At 36.4% G+C, this 18,354-nt stretch overlaps 2 protein-coding genes across 2 annotated transcripts; both read right to left on the bottom strand.

The window, feature by feature from the left end:
• Positions 1-84: 84 nt before the first annotated feature.
• On the bottom strand, positions 85-11,929 carry LOC110690959 (protein phosphatase 1 regulatory subunit pprA-like). The gene is made up of 6 exons (XM_021867882.1): positions 11,413-11,929; positions 9,726-9,956; positions 9,388-9,534; positions 9,138-9,280; positions 8,921-9,035; positions 85-593 (listed from the first exon to the last, which is right to left on the bottom strand). The coding sequence occupies exons 1-6, from the start codon at positions 11,740-11,742 to the stop codon at positions 510-512; spliced, it is 1,050 nt and encodes a 349-aa protein (XP_021723574.1). The 5' UTR covers positions 11,743-11,929; the 3' UTR covers positions 85-509.
• Positions 11,930-12,487: 558 nt separating this feature from the next.
• On the bottom strand, positions 12,488-18,089 carry LOC110690957 (ankyrin repeat domain-containing protein EMB506, chloroplastic-like). Its single transcript, XM_021867880.1, has 9 exons — positions 17,917-18,089; positions 16,542-16,987; positions 15,088-15,167; positions 14,880-14,978; positions 14,699-14,797; positions 14,528-14,626; positions 14,346-14,444; positions 13,841-14,003; positions 12,488-13,020 (listed from the first exon to the last, which is right to left on the bottom strand). Exons 2-8 carry the CDS (start codon positions 16,936-16,938, stop codon positions 13,899-13,901), a joined length of 978 nt encoding a protein of 325 aa, XP_021723572.1. The 5' UTR covers positions 16,939-16,987; positions 17,917-18,089; the 3' UTR covers positions 12,488-13,020; positions 13,841-13,898.
• Positions 18,090-18,354: the final 265 nt, after the last annotated feature.

The raw sequence follows: 18,354 nt of genomic DNA, 5'->3' as shown, positions 1-18,354 counted from the left end.
AATCACATAACACCAATGTAGACAAAGTTATTGAGAATACAAATGGTACTACAATATGGAAACGTGTGTTTAAGAGCCTAATAATAGATCACAAGGCATACGCATACCCCATAAAAGACTTAATTAAGAAAAAGTATATAAATATTACAATTACAACCCTCAAAAATCTTGATCTTGAGTTAGTACATCGTTAAAAAATTGAGCATACATAATGTTATGATTCAAGTCAAATCCACATGCTTTTGTTCAAATACTTCTTTAAAATGACACCTTAGTACAAGGACTGTAGCTGAAGTACCTTGTCACAAGAAAAAGCCTCATGGAAAAGGTCATCACAAAAATAAAAGCTACTAGATTGTCATCGTCTCGGTAATTATAGTGGATATGCACTTTGGTCCTATGCTGTACTCAATCTACATTTCGTCTTCATAATTTGTCCCAGGATAATCAGAACTGTAATTTCTGGAACTTTCATAAAAAGTATACACTCTTAGGTGATCAAAACTGTCTTAATAAACAAAAACTTGAGAATCAATCTGCTGGATTTTTGAGAAGATTTGTCTCAAGGTGTCCGTGTAGTTGGGAGATTTTACCTGACAGGTAACAGAATGAAGATTAGTAAGGCAATTACTGCAGCAAGATAATATCATTGAAACAAACAAAATAAAGCCACATAGAGCAGATTAAGAGCACAAATAACCTTGAGTTTATCACAAGTAGATGCCACTTTTGGTCAAGGTCCAATCAGAAGCATTGTGCTAGGTAACCCATAATTTGTATCAAGATTCATATTCGTTTCATTTTAAACTGCAACAATTAATCTAAACGAGGGGCTAGCACATTTACTAGTCAATCATAGTGGATCACAACCACCCCCTTGTCAAATTTCTAATGTCAATTCAGACATTCTTTGTCAACAACTCTGAACCAATTAATTAAACTCCCATTTGCTCTAGAGGGCAATAAGGCTCAATAAGATATCTAGTAAGGTTGTAAGGAGCGCAGAAGTTACCCAACAACATACAAAACCACCCAGCAAAGAGGCTCATTCAGGTGAAAGGATGCCAAAGTAATTAAAAACATACGTAGTATATCACCCACTCAATTCTTAACTGATCTCCCTGCTAGTCTTCAGAACGGAGATTCAGGAAAATAGTAGGGGCAGGCCCTCAGGAATGTAGATAATAATAAATAATTGTAAGGGGATAAAGAGGAAAAATAGTAAGATAAAAATGCTTGAAGCCTTGAATTATGAGAGTAAAAAATGATTGATGTGATGAAGAGGAAAAAACAGTATATAGAGAACCTCAGCTCTAAATACAGAAAGGAGGGAGGGGTATTTTACATCTTAATTGATAGGAAGAAATTTTGGGACGGATAAGGCACATTAGTACACTACTCTAGAAGTTTTCCTTCTTAACCCATTTAAAATCAAATACTACCTCCGATTTTTTTTAGTTGTAACTTCAGAATATTTTATATCTCTCAAATAATACCCCAAAGTTGCAACTAAAAATAATTGGAGGTAGTACAAGAAAAAAACTCTCTATTACTGATGTATTTCTTCCTTTCCCCCATTCATGGAAATCATGGGTTAAAGGGAGTAGCTTGGGGTGGCCGTTAGAGCTGTCAAAAGTTGACCCGACCCGAAATACCGACTCAAACCCGATTATTAACCGAAACATCTGAATCCGAAAAAAATGGTGACCCAAACCCGACCTGACCCGCCTGAAACCAACTCTAGACCCGAGTTGATACGAGTATGTGAGACCCACAACCCGAACATGAACTGACCTGAAAATGACCCGACCCGAATGTAACCCGTAAATTATTGACCTGAACGAAACCCGACTTGAACCGAAATTGACCCAAACCCGTTTTAACCCGTTAAAACCCAAATTTGACCTGACTTGTTACTAACCTAACCTGAATTCAACCCAACCCGTTCCTAACCTGACCTGAATTTAACCCAACCTGAAATCAACACGACTTGTTATTAACCTGACCCAAATTCAACCCGACTTGTTATTGACCCGACCCAAATTTTACAAGACCTATTACTAACCCGACCAAAAAATTCAACCTGATGTGTTACTAACCCGACTCGAAATCAATATGACTTGTTATTGACCCGACCTAAATTCAACCCAAATTATTCCTAACCCGATTTCAAATCACCTTAAATGCAATTTAGACCACCTTATTATTGTTGATCAAAGCATTTTGTCTAGGGAGACCAAGTCGGTCCAGCCAGTAAAAGAAAGGAGCATCACCCTCAAATTTAAGAGTTATATATAATATATATTTGTTGTATGGTCAAAAGAGATAATTATCTTCCTAAATTATAGAGTATAGACTATAGTTCCCTAGTATATTGCCATATATATTATAGTCATAGGAAATAATTAGCTTGATAAAAATGATAATTACCAATTAATACTTAGTTGAACCCAAATATGACCTGACTTGGAAATGACCCGACCTGATTGTAACCTGCAAATTATTGACTTGAACATAACCCGACTTGAATCCGAAAATGACCCAACCCGATAATGACCTGCAAATTATTGACTTGAACCGAACTTGACTTGAACCCGAGAATGACCCGACTTGAAAATGGTCTGACCTGATTATAACCCGCAAATTATTGATTTGAACCGAACCCGACTCAAACCCGAGAATGACCCGACCTGATTCTAACCCGCAAATTATTGACTTGAACAGAATCCGACTCGAACACGAGAATTACCCTAACCCGTTATAACCCATGAAAACCCGGATTAAACCCGACCTATTGTTCACCCGACCCTAATGTAACCCAACATGTTATTAACCCGACCTAAACCCGACCCAAACCCGATAAGTTGTATGGGGCACCGTGACCCGACTCAAGCATGACCCAAGGGCCCGCATAGGTTATGGAATTAATCCGAATTGACCCGACCCAAGTTGACCCAACCCACTCTTACCGACCCAAACTCGACTCGTTTACCCGAATTAACAGATCTACCTAAAACCTCCAAAATTTCTTAAAAACCGTGGATATTAGCCTTTAATTTTAGAATTTTTGACTTTTTTTAAAACGGAAATAAAATTTCCGAAATGTTTACCATGGTCCCTAATAACCTTTGGGAGTTCAACTGAGTGGGTGGAACCATCCAATTTGCCTTTCAACAACCAATTTACCAGTTTACAACTTGCACCGATTTCATTACTCAAGCCTACCACGAACATTTATGACAACATATAATGATCAAATATGGTTCCAGACGGCATTATATGACCCTAGATGTATCCCCTAAAATCTCAATGCTTTTGGACACCAGGCCCCCAAACATTCGAAATTTCTCAAAAAGCATGGATATTAGCCTAAAATTTTGATATTTTTGACTTTTTTTCGCCTGTAAATAAAAATTATCGAAATGTTTACCATGGTCTCTAATACCATCCGGGAGTCGGATTAGGTGGGAGGAACCATCCAATTCGCCTTTAAATAGCGAATTTACCGATTTACAACTTGCACCGATTTCATTAACTCAAACATACCACGAACATTTATGGCAACAAATAATGATCACTTATGGTTTAAAACAATATTATATGACCCCGAGATGTATCCCCTAAAATCTCAAAGCTTTTCGACACTGGGCCCCGAAATCTCAAAAATTTCTCGAATAACATAGATATTAGACTTCAATTTTGGAATTTTTTTACTATTTTTCGCCCGAAATAAAAATTGCCGAAATGTTTACCATGGTACCTAATACTCTCCGATAGTCCAATTTGCCATTAAATGGCCAATTTGCTGGTTTACAACTTGCACCGATTTCATCAACTCAATCCTACCACGAACATTTATGACCACAAATAGTTATCATATATGATTCCAAATGACATTATATAATCCCAAGATGTATTCCCTAAAATTTCAAGACTTTTCAACACCGGGCCCCGAAACCTCTTACATTTCTCAAAAAACGTGGATATTAGCCTTCAATTTTTTAATTTTTCGACTTTTTTTCGCATGGAAATAAAAATTGCCGAAATGTTTACCATGGTCCTTAATACCCTCTAGGAGTCCAATCGGGTGGGTGGAACTATCCAATTTGCCTTTAAATGGCCAATTTACCAATTTTCAACTTGAACTGATTTCATTAACTCATGCCTACCACGAACATTTATGACAACATATAACGTTCATTTATGGTCTCAAACATCAATATATGACCCCAAGATGTATCCCCTAAAATCTCATTTCTTTTCAACATCGGGCTCCGAAACCTCAAAAATTTCTCAAAAAGCGTGGATATTAGCCTTCAATTTTTTAATTTTTCGACTTATTTTCGTCTGGAAAAAAAAATTACCAAAATTTTTACCATGGTCCCTAACACCCTCTGGGAGTCCAATTGGATGGGTGAAACTATCCAATTTGTCTTTAAACGGCCAATTTATCGGTTTACAAATTGCACCGATTTCATTAATTCAAGCCTACCACGAACATTTATGACAACATATAATGATCATATATTGTTCTAAACGGCATTATATGACCCCGAGATGTATCCCCTAAATACTCATTGCTTTTCGACATTCGGCCCCGTAACCTTCGAAATGTTTAAAAAAAACGTGGATATTAGCCTTTAATTTTGGAAATTTTTTGACTTTTTGTCACCAGGAAATAAAAATTGCCGAAATGTTTACCATGGTTCCTAATACCCTCCGGGAGTCCAATTGGGTGGGTTGAACTATCCAATTTGCCTTTAAACGGCCAATTAATCAGATTACAAATTGCACAGATTTCATTAACTCAATCCTATTACGAACATTTATGACAATATATAATGATTATAAGTGGTTCCAAACGGCATTATATGACCGCGAGATGTATCCCCTCAAATTTTAAAACTATTTGACACCGAATCCAGAAACCTCTAAAATTTCGCAAAATGCGTGGATTTAATTTAGAAATCTTTTGAGTTTTTTTTTTCGCTCGGAAATGAAAATAGCTGAAATGTTTATCATGGTCCCTAATACCCTCCGGGAGTTCATTTGGATGGGTGGAACCATCCAATTTGCCTTTAAACGACCAATTTACCGGTTTACAACTTGCATCTATTTCATTAACTCAAGCCTACCACGAACACTTATGACAACAAATAATGATCATATATGGTTCCAAATGACACTACATGATCTCGAGATGTATTCCCTAAAATTTCAAGAGTTTTCAACACCGGGCCTAAAACCTCCAAAATTTCTCAAAAATCGTGGATATTAGCCTTTTGTTTACCATGGTCCCTAATACCCTATAAGAGTCCTATTGGGTGGGTGGAACTATCCAATTTGCCTTTAAACGACCAATTTACCGGTTTACAGCTTGCACCGATTTCATTAACTCAAGCCTACCACGAACATTTATGACTAAAATAGTTATCATATATGATTCCAAATGACATTATATAATCCCAAGATTTCAAGACTTTTCAACACCGGGCCCCGAAACCTCCAACATTTCTCAAAAAACGTGGATATAAGCCTGCAATTTTTGAATTTTTTTGACTTTTTTCGCCTGAAAATAAAAATTGCCAAAATGTTTACCATGGTCCTTAATACCCTCTGGGAGTCCAATTGGGTGGGTTGAACCATTCAATTTGCCTTTAAACGGCCAATTTACCAATTTACGACTTAAACTGATTTCATTAACTCAAGCCTACCACGAACATTTATGACAACATATAATGGTCATTTATGGTCTCAAACGGCATTATATGACTCCAAGATGTATCCCCTAAAATCTCATTTCTTTTCGACACCAGGCCCCGAAACCTCCGAAATGTCTAAAAAAAAAAGTGGACATTAGCCTTCAATTTTGGAAATTTTTTACTTTTTTTCGCCCGGAAATAAAAATTGCTGAAATGTTTACCATGGTCCCTAATACCCTCTGGGAATCCAACTAGGTGGGTGGAACCATCTAATTTGCCTTTAAACGGCCAATTTACCGATTTACAACTTGCACCGATTTCATTAATTCAAGCCTACCACGAACATTTATGTTAACATATAATGATCATATATGGTTCTAAACGGCATTATATGACCCCGAGATGTATCCCCTAAAATCTCATTGCTTTTCAACACTCGGTCCCGAAACCTTCGAAATGTCTAAAAAAAAAACATGGATATTAAGCCTTTAATTTAAGAAAATTTTGACTTTTTTTTGCCAGGAAATAAAAATTGCCGAAATGTTTACCATGGTCCCTAATACCCTCTGGGAGTCCAATTGGGTGGGTTGAACCATTCAATTTGCCTTTAAACGACCAATTTACAACTTGCACCGGTTTTATTAACTCAAGCCTACCGAAAACATTTATGACAACATATAATGATCATAAATAGTTCCAAACGGCATTATAGGACCCCGAGATGTATCCCATAACATTTCCAGGCTTTTCGACACCGGGCCTCGAAAATTTCAAAATTTCTCAAAAAGCGTGGATCTTAGCCTTTAATTTTGGAATTTTTTGACTTTTTATCACCCGAAAATAAAAATTACCGAAATGTTGACCATGGTCCCCGGGCATCCAATTGGGTGGGTGGAACCCTCCAATTTGCCTTTAAACGGCTAATTTACCGGTTTACAACTTACACCGATTTCATTAACTCAAGCCTACCACAAACATCTATGACAACATATAATGATCATCTATGGTTCCAAACGGCATTATATGACCCCCAGATGTATTCCCTAAAATCTCAAGACTTTGCGACACTTGGCCCCGAAATCTCCAAAATTTCTCAAAAAGCGTGGACATTAGCCTTCAATTTGGAAATTTTTGACTTCTTTTGGTCCAAAATAAAAATAGCCGAAATTTTATCATGGTCTCTAATATCCTCCGGAAGTCTAATTGGGTATCTGGAACCATCCAATTTGCCTTTAAACGGCCAATTTACAGGTTTACAACGGCCAATTTAATTAACTTGCACCGAACCCGACTTAGAACCGAAATTGACCCAAACCCGTTTTAACCCGTCAAAACCCGAATTTAACACGACTTGTTACTTACCTGACTTGAATTCAAACCGACCCATTCCTAACCCGGCCCGAATTTAACCCAACCTATTACAAACCCAACTCGAAATCAACCCAACTTGCTATTGACCTGACCCGAATTAAACCCGACTTGTTATTGACCCGACCCAAAAATTCAACCCGATGTGTTACACAGCTTGTTATTTACCCGACCTAAATTCAACCCAAATTATTCCTCACCCGATTTCAAATCACCTTAAATGCAATTTAGACCACCTTATTATTGTTGATCAAAACATTTTGTCTAGGGAGACCAAGTCGGTCAAGGCCAACAAAAGAAAGGAGCATCATCCTCAAATTTAAGAGTCAAATATAGTATATATTTGTTGTATGGTCAAAGGAGATAATTATCTTCCTAAATTATAGACTATAATTCCCTAGTATATTGCCATATATATTATAGTCAAAGGAAATAATTAGCTTGATAAAAATGATAATTATCTATTTAGTTAATTGAACCGGAATGTGACCTGACTTGGAAATGATCCGACCTAATTGTAACTTGCAAATTATTGACTTGAACATAACCCGACTTGAATCCGAGAATGATCCGACTTATAAATGACCCAACCTAATTATAACCCGCAAATTATTGACTTGAACCGAACCTGACTTGAACCCGAGAATGATCCGACTTGAAAATGACCCAACCTGATTATCATCAGCAAATTATTGACTTGAACCGAACCCGACTCAAACCCGAGAATGACCCGACCTGATTCTAACCCGTAAATTATTGACTTGAACCGAACCCGAGAATTACCCTAACCCGTTTTAACCCGTGAAAACCCGAATCAAACCCGGCCTATTGTTCACCCGACCCGAATGTTACCCGACTTGTTATTAACCCGACCTAAACCCAACCCAAACCCGACAAGAAGTATGACTCGACGTGACCCGACTCAAGCATGACCCAACCCAAACCCGACCCGCTTAGGTTATGGATTAATCCGAAATGACCCGCCCCGAGTTGACCTGACCAAATCTTACCCGACCCAAACCTGACCTGTTTACCCGAATTGACAGCTCTAGTGGCCGTCCTCTATCTTTATACCAGAGAGAGCTAAAACAGATCAAAGATATGTTTCAGATTTTTTATTTTTATTTATTATTATTTTTTTTTTTGACAAGGCTAACAAAACGAATGAAGTTGGGTTGCAAGACTAGAACTTGGGACCTTTGCAAACAATAACTTAATCACTACCGTTAGGAACAGACCTCACTGAGTTTCCATGTTTGGATGATAATTATTCAAATAATGACATATCACAGAGATTATGCACCTCTCAAAAGGATGGGTAGCAAGATTCAGCTGCCTTGAAGTCCAACTTCTTTTATGGATGATTTCCAAGTCACAATGTACGAAATTGAAAGATAATTACATACATAATGTACAAGGGAGCTGAATTAAAAAGCAAAAAATCATGCCAATAATTTATTATCCAAACTAATGACAACTTTTTAGTCTTATCACAGTCTACTTTTTCCACCAGCCAGGGGTCACAAAGATGAGCAGCACACAGTCAGGAGTCTATAACAATATTCCGGCCATAGATGATTTGAATTGCAAGCTTAATAGTTGTACTAAGTACTTATTCAAACAAGATTTTCTAAGACACATGAAAAAGAGAATTGACATCAAGAGGGCAATTAATAAAAGATTAAGAGCCATATATGCTGCCTACTCTCTGGGGCTGAATTCTCCAGCCCCCTCATCTTCCTACCCCTCTATCAATGAAACCACATAACAGTGCCTAATATGAGAACAATCTTTGTTGTTCATATTCTAGCACACAAAATAGGAGAGCAAGGTTAAGACAAGGCACATACACATGGATTATGTTCAAGATAGATAGTGGTAAGTGTCTCCCTCGAACCAGCAACCGCCTCAGCCATACCATCCAGAGAGGCAATCTGGTTATCATTCAGCCACAGATCTTCCAACCTGAAAACAATTGACAAATTAATATTTATGTAGTGGCCAGATGGCCAACCACCAGTTTCATGTATAGTGCTTGGTACTTAGTACTTAAGATAATCAACGTACCTTGTCAACTTTTCAATGTCCTCTATTGATGTTAACTTATTTGATGCAATATCCAAGACACGGAGGTTTGCCAACGTTGATAGCCCTTCCATTTTTGTAATTCCATTATGGCTCAAGTATAATTCTTCAAGGGCTACACATTCCTACAAATTTTGTTTTCGCAACAGAAAAAACATGAAAAGCGAGAATCTCGAAAAGGGACAAAGTGCAATCTACTAATCTTACAAAGATTAGGGGTAAAAAAGCATACCTCAAATCCTTTCATTGATGTCAAGCGGTTGCTCTGCAAACTAAGTTTTTTAATGCATTTTAATCCACATAAGTTGACAGTTTTGATCCGATTTCGACCAAGCCATAACTCTTGCAGGTTAATCAAAGTTTCTAGATTCTCCATCACCTGGGAAATGAAGCTATAGTTACAGAAGTTGGGGGCAAATTAACAACTGTTAGAAAACCTCAATCCTCACTCCCTCACATCAATCTGAGGAGGCAAGTTGTGATTCACATATAGTAAATATCTGCAAACAGTCTAGAATTCTCTGCAGTAATTGCACAGCTATTAGCTGATAAAATGGTTAGGATACATACCCGCAACCTATTGGAGCCAAGTTCGAGAATTTGCAGCTCATGAAAATGCTCAATTTCCTCTATCTTAGTGACTTCATTTTTGGACACATAAAGTTCTCTGAGAGTGTTTGAGACCTTTGACAACCCACTTGCAGAGGGTATTTCATTGAAAGATACATCAAACACCAGAAGATTCTTAAATATGCTTACATCAGGTATCTTTGTAAGTTTGTTGTCTCTAAGTACCAGCTCCTACATACACGAAAATAACAGAAAAGGCTGAATTGCAGTTGCAAATAGTGAAAATACAGTGAGTGTTATATTATCTTATTCTACCTCCGGATCGTATTATATGCAACTTTGGGGTATTATTTGTGAGATGTAAAAAATTCCAAAGTTGCATATAATATGATCCGGAGGTAATATGTGAATTCAAACGTATCAATATGCTCAACAAAGTTAACAAAGAATCATAACAGCTGATGTGACACCAGTCAAAATCAGAAGTTGTGACATATTATAAAACACACATGATGGAATGACAAGATGGAATTCCATTACAATATCCTCAAAATAGAAAAGAATACAAAAAATTTCATTACTAAGAAAATCCTCCTCTAAATCACCCCCATCATAATTAATAGTCTATACTAAGTAGCAAAGGATCAACTGACAGTCATCAGCCGCCTTAATATGAGGGGTCACACGGCCAAGCCAATCCATTGGTGTTGCTAGATCTCATTGTCTCGTGGCCATATACTACTCTAAGTAGGGACTGGAAATCATACGATCATAGTAGCATCAATTCTGGCTCCTATAGTCCTATAACTCCTAATTGTACAAGATGCTTATAGTCTTTTACTCCCAATTGATAATTACCTTATACCCTCTATATTAAAAATTTATTAACTTTAGAGACATACCTAATAAAAATTGACAATGTACAGTTGTATACTAATCACCAAGTCAACATAACATGTATTATGACTTGATATAAATCCCGAAATTGAAATAAAGTAAAAACACACTACTAATAAATGGTTGCTACTTGCTATTATAATAGTAAAGAATGGGGAAAAAGAATGCCTTCCAAATAGAAAGAAGAGGCAATGCTTTAACAACAACGCTTTAACAACAGTGAACGCTAAAACATAAAGCTAAAGTCTTTATATATATAGAAGGGGTAAGGTTTATCATCTAACAACAGTTAAACCAAGCAAAAAGATATTATGATTTCGTCATAGAGGTAGTAATCAGCATTTGTCAAATATGGAGTGTAAACTAATTCTCTACACTGTGCCTCACTCCTTCAACAAAACTTAAATCAATAAATCTCTCATTTTCTCTCCAATGCACTTGCCTCACATCGCGACAGAAGATGGAAAATCCGAGTTTCTTCTAATTGTAATACTACTAATACGCAGCACTAAACAATCCTAGCTATTACAATCCACTGACCCTAGAATTTGAGGTTTTCCCAAATCATCCAAATTAAGCACAAATTAATGGGGCTTAAGGCTTAACACAAAGGCAAACAAATTTTAAAAATGCTACACAAATTATACTTGATCAACAAAATTCATACCCAAAAAAAGGGGGGAAATTCATAAATTCAAAAATTTACACAAACAAATCAAAAATCGATAAATTGATTATCAACAAAGAAAAACAGACATTGACATAAAAACAGAGAAAATGCAAAATTTACCTCGAGCCCAGAAATGGCATGAGAATTAGAGAGAGGTTCAATGCCAGCATCATCAAAGAGATTCTGACGAAGAGAGAGCTTTTTGAGGTGAGAGAGAAGAGTAATTCGAGGATCCAATTGAGAGAGACGATTAGCAGTCAAGTCTAACTCGACAAGACTCGGAGGAAACTCGACTGAGTCGAGGTCATGGAGCTGGTAACTCGTTAGATCGAGTGAGGTGATCGTCTCCTCCTCTTCGCCGTCGTCGGAGGCGGTGGCGGAGGTGGCGTTTACCGAGCGGTGATCGTCGGAAGATTCTGGAGGTTGAATTAGGGTTTGGTGATCTTCCATGGAAGAAAGCTTGGAGGAGAGAGAAAGATGGAGTGTTGTTTGTTGTAATAAACCTGGAAAAAGGAAGAAATGGTGGAAGAAATGGTAAGGAATTAGATTGCGGATTAACGAAGCATATGCTTATTCCTTATGCGATTTTACTATGTATGTTCCGAAGTGCGAACTATATGACCCGTTAGAAATGGGCGTATTATTTTAGGACGAAGGAAATACTATATAGTCCTCGAATATCAATCAATTTTGTTGTTCTTTCTAGTTGAATTACAGTTTCAAATTATTTGTTAGGTCGTTGCTAGTTGCATTTGAGGTAACTGTTTTGCAAGGAATTTGGTTGTATTTAAGCTTCGCTAAAGCTAGAGCTTAATGAATGACTATATTGACAATGATTATAGCTCTAAGCCTAACACTAGATTGTCTAGCAATAACCCAATAACTTTAGGGATTGTTTGGCATTGTTTTTTGTTTTTAGTTTTCTGTTTTTGAAAAAACTAAAAACCAAAAACAGGAAACAAGAAAAAGGTGTTTCCACTTTTTGGTTGTCAGTTTTCAAAATTATCATAATTTTAATAACTTTGACTAATTTTTTATTCATTACATGATATATATCATATAATTTTAAAAAACAAAAAACCAAAAAACAGAAAACCACAGTGATGTCAAACGAACCCTAATTTGCACTCTCATAGTCATAATTACGGATCATAAAACATGTACGGATCACAAAACGTGTACTGTAGTCGTCTACTTGAATACAATCAAACCAAAACTCTAAGTTCATGCCTTAAAAAACAATTACATATCAAGCGAATAAGCGATTTTTAATATTGTGCTTATTTCTATATAATAAAAAAAAATAAGAAGAAAAAAAAATCATCTCATCTGCCAAACAACAAAAATAACTTTTCATAATTGACAATACCCCCAGTATCTGTATATCCTCGCAACATTAGCTGAGTTTCTGCATACAATGCTAAAGATACAATCTTGGGGAGCCTCAGCCCTCAGTAATGTTCTTATTCAGTCTTTCTTTGCACGGGCGGCCATTGCTGCTGCAGGCTTTGTACACACTTGAAAGAAGATAGATGCTGTACACTAGGATGATCTTCATGTCGCCTGCTTTAACAACTGGCTATTCGGTGCACAAGATTGACATTCTCAACGTACAGTTTCAGTTTCCAGAAACATTCTGAACACATTAGACATTTCTAAACCAAAAGCACAGCCTTATCAGCAGCAAGCCAGCATAATAGAAACATGAAAATCCTGTAGTTCAACAACCTGGCAACCCAGTAAAATAAATTACTTTTAAATCATCTGGATATGATGTAACTTACATCATGTAAGTGTCTGCTATTTGGCATGTAGGTCAAGAGTATAGAGGGAGAGAATAAAACTACTCTAGCAGGAATGTAGACGAGAATATGTATAGTAAGCCCTCATTTTCTGCTCCGATTCTTAGTATAGCACACTGCAAATTACTAACAACCTATAGCCTACAGTATAGGGTAACAAACCTCCTCAAAGTTATACTAATTGGCTTTAGTGTCTATTAAATTAAATAAAAAGGTATTGAAGTTTTAATGGCACAAAAAGAAGCAGGCAAAAGATAACTCACTTGTAAAACATATACAGAGTAAATCTTCAACAGAATCTTGGACAAATGACACTCCTGATTTACATGCAAGCAATCATAGAGGATTTTGCAGGATAGGGGTCATCCTATATGCTCCAAATAAGCACATAAATAGACTAAATGCATGAAGTAGCTATTAACTCGACACAGTCAGAGTGAAATTGGTGATATGCACAAGTGATGATTGCTTATCAATGCTGACTGCATATGCATAAACAGATTAAAGGAAACTGTGATACATTCAAATTGGCCAAGTAGATGATCAAAAGCAACCCCAGCACCTAATGGTTGGTCTAAAACTGACCTATGTCTCCCAACCACATCCAAGAATACTTCCGCCCACTAAAATAAATAGATAAAAAAAATATATAAGATTACAACTGCCCTTAGTCTTCTATTATTTTTTGGAATTATAATGTAGAGGATGAACAAATTAACCTTGATATCCATGGGAGAATCAAATACCTTGAATATCTGAAGGATGTTTGACATGTACTACACTTTATGGAATCATGTTCACCAGCTACAGATCTCTGTTAGCAGTCATCATTTTCAACAACTTAGTAAGATCATACGCCTTGAAGTCTTTTCCATAAGCTATGCTCAGATCCAAAGGTGTCCTTCCATCCTATAATACAATTGAGTACAGGCAGATCCATTAGTATTAATTTAGATCAAAATGCAAATGATACCAGCTTTAAAATTCAAAAACACATACAACAACTATATTAAAAGAGTACATAAAAAGTAAAGGCATTTGAGGTTTTTTATGTGGACAATAAACTCCCATGAGTTAGCTTAGTATAGTAGAGAAGAGTAAATGAAGGTTAAGGTCATTTTAGGTGGACATCAATCTCTTCAAAATGCAGAATATACAGACACATGGAAGTTCAATGAATCCAAGAATGTGGATCACATCATACGTGTCAAGCTATTAGATTTTTAAATGATACAATGTCAATAGATTTACCTTATTTTTCCTCATTTTATCTGCACCATTTACTAACAAGATTTTTGCAATGTCTCTGTTTCTACTTTGCATGGCAACATGTAAGGGGGTCCACCCTTCCTGTTATTGGGAATTGGAAACAAAGTTAATGAGCTCGGTTAAGATGCAAAACAATGCAGGACAAGAAACAAATTCATACTCACATCATCGGAGGCATTCACATCTACATTGTACTTCATAAGTAATTTCACAGTCTGTATGGCACCAACTTGAACTGCATAGTGAAGAGTGGTGACACCATTCTGTAGCAAATAGCATATAGTTATTTCTGCAAGTTAAAGAGTCTACAGACAGACATTCAAGGGAAGATTTACCTTATCCTTAATATGAGGATTGGCACCTTTTCTTATGAGATGACTAATAACAGCTTCTTTCTTACCAATAATGCTGACATGTAGAGCAGTCAGACCATCCTGCTCATAAAATCTTTGATAATTTAATCCATGAAAGAGCTACTCTAGCCAGAGATAATGTTACATGTTAAATTAAGCTGACCTTGTCTGGAAGATCAATCTTGACACCATTTTCAAGTAGCTGGTCAAGAAAATGAATTTGTCCTGACAATGCTAGGCTGTGAAGAGGACTCCATTTTGCCTACACAGTATTTAAAAATTCAGAAAATCTTGAACTAATCTACAATCCAGGAAGCAAACAGATTCAAAGAACAACATAGGGATAGCTTTGGATACTTCCAAATACTTACAGTTGATATTTTCTCAAGATTTGGAGCTGCATTTTGTTGCAAAATTAGCCACTCCTCTGGTTCCAAGAGATGCTCAATCTCTGAAGACTAGTCATTGTCAATGTTTACAACACAAGAAGAATTCTGGGTGATGTTAAACATGAAAAAATACTCAAATAAATCAAACATATAAAGCTGCTTCAAAATCTAAAACAATGACTAACATTGCAAAGATGGAGGTTCATATATACCTAAACCTATTTCCTTAAGCATACCATCTACAAAGATAAATGGGACTTGTTTATCCTAATTGTTTTGAATACAAGAACACGAACACATAAGATGTTTGACATCATGAAACATTATTGAATCAGCCACATACATTTTTTTTAACTAGGTCTCAAAATATATATACATAATATGCTACAAGCCTACAAGATACTTTCAGGAATGTGCAAGGTCTACCCACATTATACAAGCATACTTGCTTCTCTTAAATGAGCAGGAATGCTACAAACAAATAGAAAGAGTTGATTCCTTGTAATTATTAGTGCACTCATTTAACAGCAGCAAAAAGTTGAAATCCACGACAATTTGGTGCATGAGACCAACAAAAAATGCAGTATGGATACCTACAATGGTTGGAAAGATCCAAACGTGTTTTAGGCTAACCTTGTGTAGAGTAGGGATTAGAAAAAGTACCATATAAATAGATTGATTAATAACAACCAAAATTATTAAATCGATTGTTAAGTTCTACTGCCTCAAAATTCATGCATGATGGTTCATGTCAGATGTTTCTAATCTTACTTCACAAACCGAATAAGCCATTATTGACTATTCCGCAGCAACAACAGAAATGATGGTTTATAAATCCACTTTAGTTTCAATATAATTTGTCTCACATGAATTACTAACTGATTGTAATTCTGGCGGCAAAGCTCAATTGTAATGAACTCATTATAATTTAATATGTACCATAAATTATTCATATGTTCTGGTTAACTTCATACACATAGATCATATCCTTTGTGACCCACATACTTATTTTATTTACTCTGTAACATGCAATAACATCAGTAATGAAAGTTGCACATATCATGATATCCCTTAATACAAACAAAACTTTCCAACTTGTTTAACTTGTGAAATGTTTACTTGATGAGTGCTTAAGTTTTTCCAACTTACTGTCATATATTCTTTCTTCTATCTCTCCTTATTACATCCTGTATTACACAGAATCTCAGTGGGGTACTAGAATTGAATTAAAACATATACATTCAGCATTCCCTACAAGTATGCACCATATTGTTCTTGAGAATATGCCCTAAAAAATGCTTCATTTCCTTTAAAGTCATCATGTACTCCCATTGCTTTACTCTTTCATCAACATGTTACATGTGGTCCTAGTGCTTTGCTTTTAGGGACGGGGCTAGTTACAGAAAAACAAAACAAAAGGAGCAAAGATTTATAACCTTTTGCGAGTTCATCCTCATACTTCATTTCTTCATCTTTTCCAGTAATTGTCTCAACTGAAGAGTCTTTATCTTCTTCCCAGTCACTCTCAAAATCCAAATCATTTTCCTCCGCTTCCTGCTCTTCATCATCATAGTCACTCTCACTTCCGTCCTCAGGATCTTCCCATACCTCAACTTTTGAATTGCCAGGAGTCTGCCTTGAGCCAACCACGCTGGCTCTTCCATTTGAGTACTTTAGAGTCACATAAGGACGGACAATTCCATTTCTTCTAAGATTTAAAGGTTTAAGGTAGCCTGTCGTGCAGCATGAAGTACCTCCTGTTGTTCTAGAAGAAACGACAGGCAACAAAGAAAGCTCTTTAAGAGGCAAGGTTGCTGTAGCCCAAGATGCCATACACTCAGCTTCAACTTGTTCTCGACTTTCGATAACTTGATGCAATCCACTACAAAATATACACATAGAGACTTCACTAAAAAAAACTCAACCCAAGGGGTGAAAAGATTACATGTTTATGCAATTATGCATATCCTCAAATGCAAGGTAATTCATGGTCAATTGGTTATGCAACCCACTCCATAATTTATGAATTAGGCTTCGATGTTGTTGTTGTTGTTGTACAAAGCAGGCTTGTCCCTGAACAAAGGACGGAGGGGCAGCCGCCCTGGCCAGGGAGAAAGGCCCATTTCCGTAGTTTTTCCATTTTTAACATGAAAGGGCTATAAACAAACGCCTACGAAATTAGGCTAAATGGTTGAAGTGGTTCAATGGTAGTGACTCTAGTGAAGCCTAGTTAATCATCAAACCTCTTAAGAGGAGAGTTAAACCTTTAAACCAAGTCCAAATAGGACTAGGCTCGGCTCGAGCTCAATAGCCTCAATATGATTAAGGCTGGAAGAAAAACCTTGTAGACTAGATTAGGCTCAAAAATGCAACACATTAGCAACCAATTTGGATTGAATTATCAAATTAGGCTCTAAAAATGTAACACATTATCAACCAATTTGGATTGAATTATCAAATTAGGCTCTAAAAATGCAACACATTATCAACCAATTTGGATTCAATTATCAAATTAGGCTCTAAAAATGCAACACATTAGCAACCAATTTGGATTCGATTTTCAAATTAGGCTCTAAAAATGCAACACATTAGCAACCAAATTGGACTCAAATATCAAATTAGGCTCGAAAAAATCACATAAAAATCTTCTCGCTTAAGCATACCAACGTAATTGCACTTTCCAAATTTTGAGTAAATATAACCAATAGTTCAAAAGTGCACCTTAGAAGAACCCTAAATTGACTATACTGAACTATTAAATCAATGATAGTGTGAAGCTAAATTCTTTGATTGAAAAAAATTATATATTACCTCAGGAACTGCTTCAATGGAGGAAATAAAGCTCAGCTTCAATAAAGAACTCAGGGTAGCTTCAATGGAGGAAAGCAAGCTCAGAGCACGCTTTAATGGAGGAGAGCAAGCTCAGAGAGAGAGGAGGGAAGGGGGTACAGCGTAATAGTGGAAACTGAAAAGTGGATAAAAAAATAAAAATAAAAAAAAAAACCGATAACATAAAAAGCAAGAGTGCACGAGCGAGCTAACCGTGCAAGTCCATGTACGATAAAGGTCGTGTTGTATCATGTTGAGCTTGTGTCCTATATAAAAGAGCTCATGTATAGCTCCGAGCCTTGAACCACTGGTATTGTGGTGTTATGTGACTTATGTCAACAATCCTTTTGATGATTCATAATTTTTTGCAATTTGGTAAAAAATAAACAGACCAACACATAAATCGATCATTAAACTCAT

Source organism: Chenopodium quinoa, unplaced genomic scaffold (assembly GCF_001683475.1).
Source record: "Chenopodium quinoa cultivar QQ74 unplaced genomic scaffold, ASM168347v1, whole genome shotgun sequence".
Taxonomy (NCBI): Eukaryota; Viridiplantae; Streptophyta; class Magnoliopsida; order Caryophyllales; family Amaranthaceae; genus Chenopodium; species Chenopodium quinoa.
This window is presented reverse-complemented; position numbering and strand designations above follow the sequence as displayed.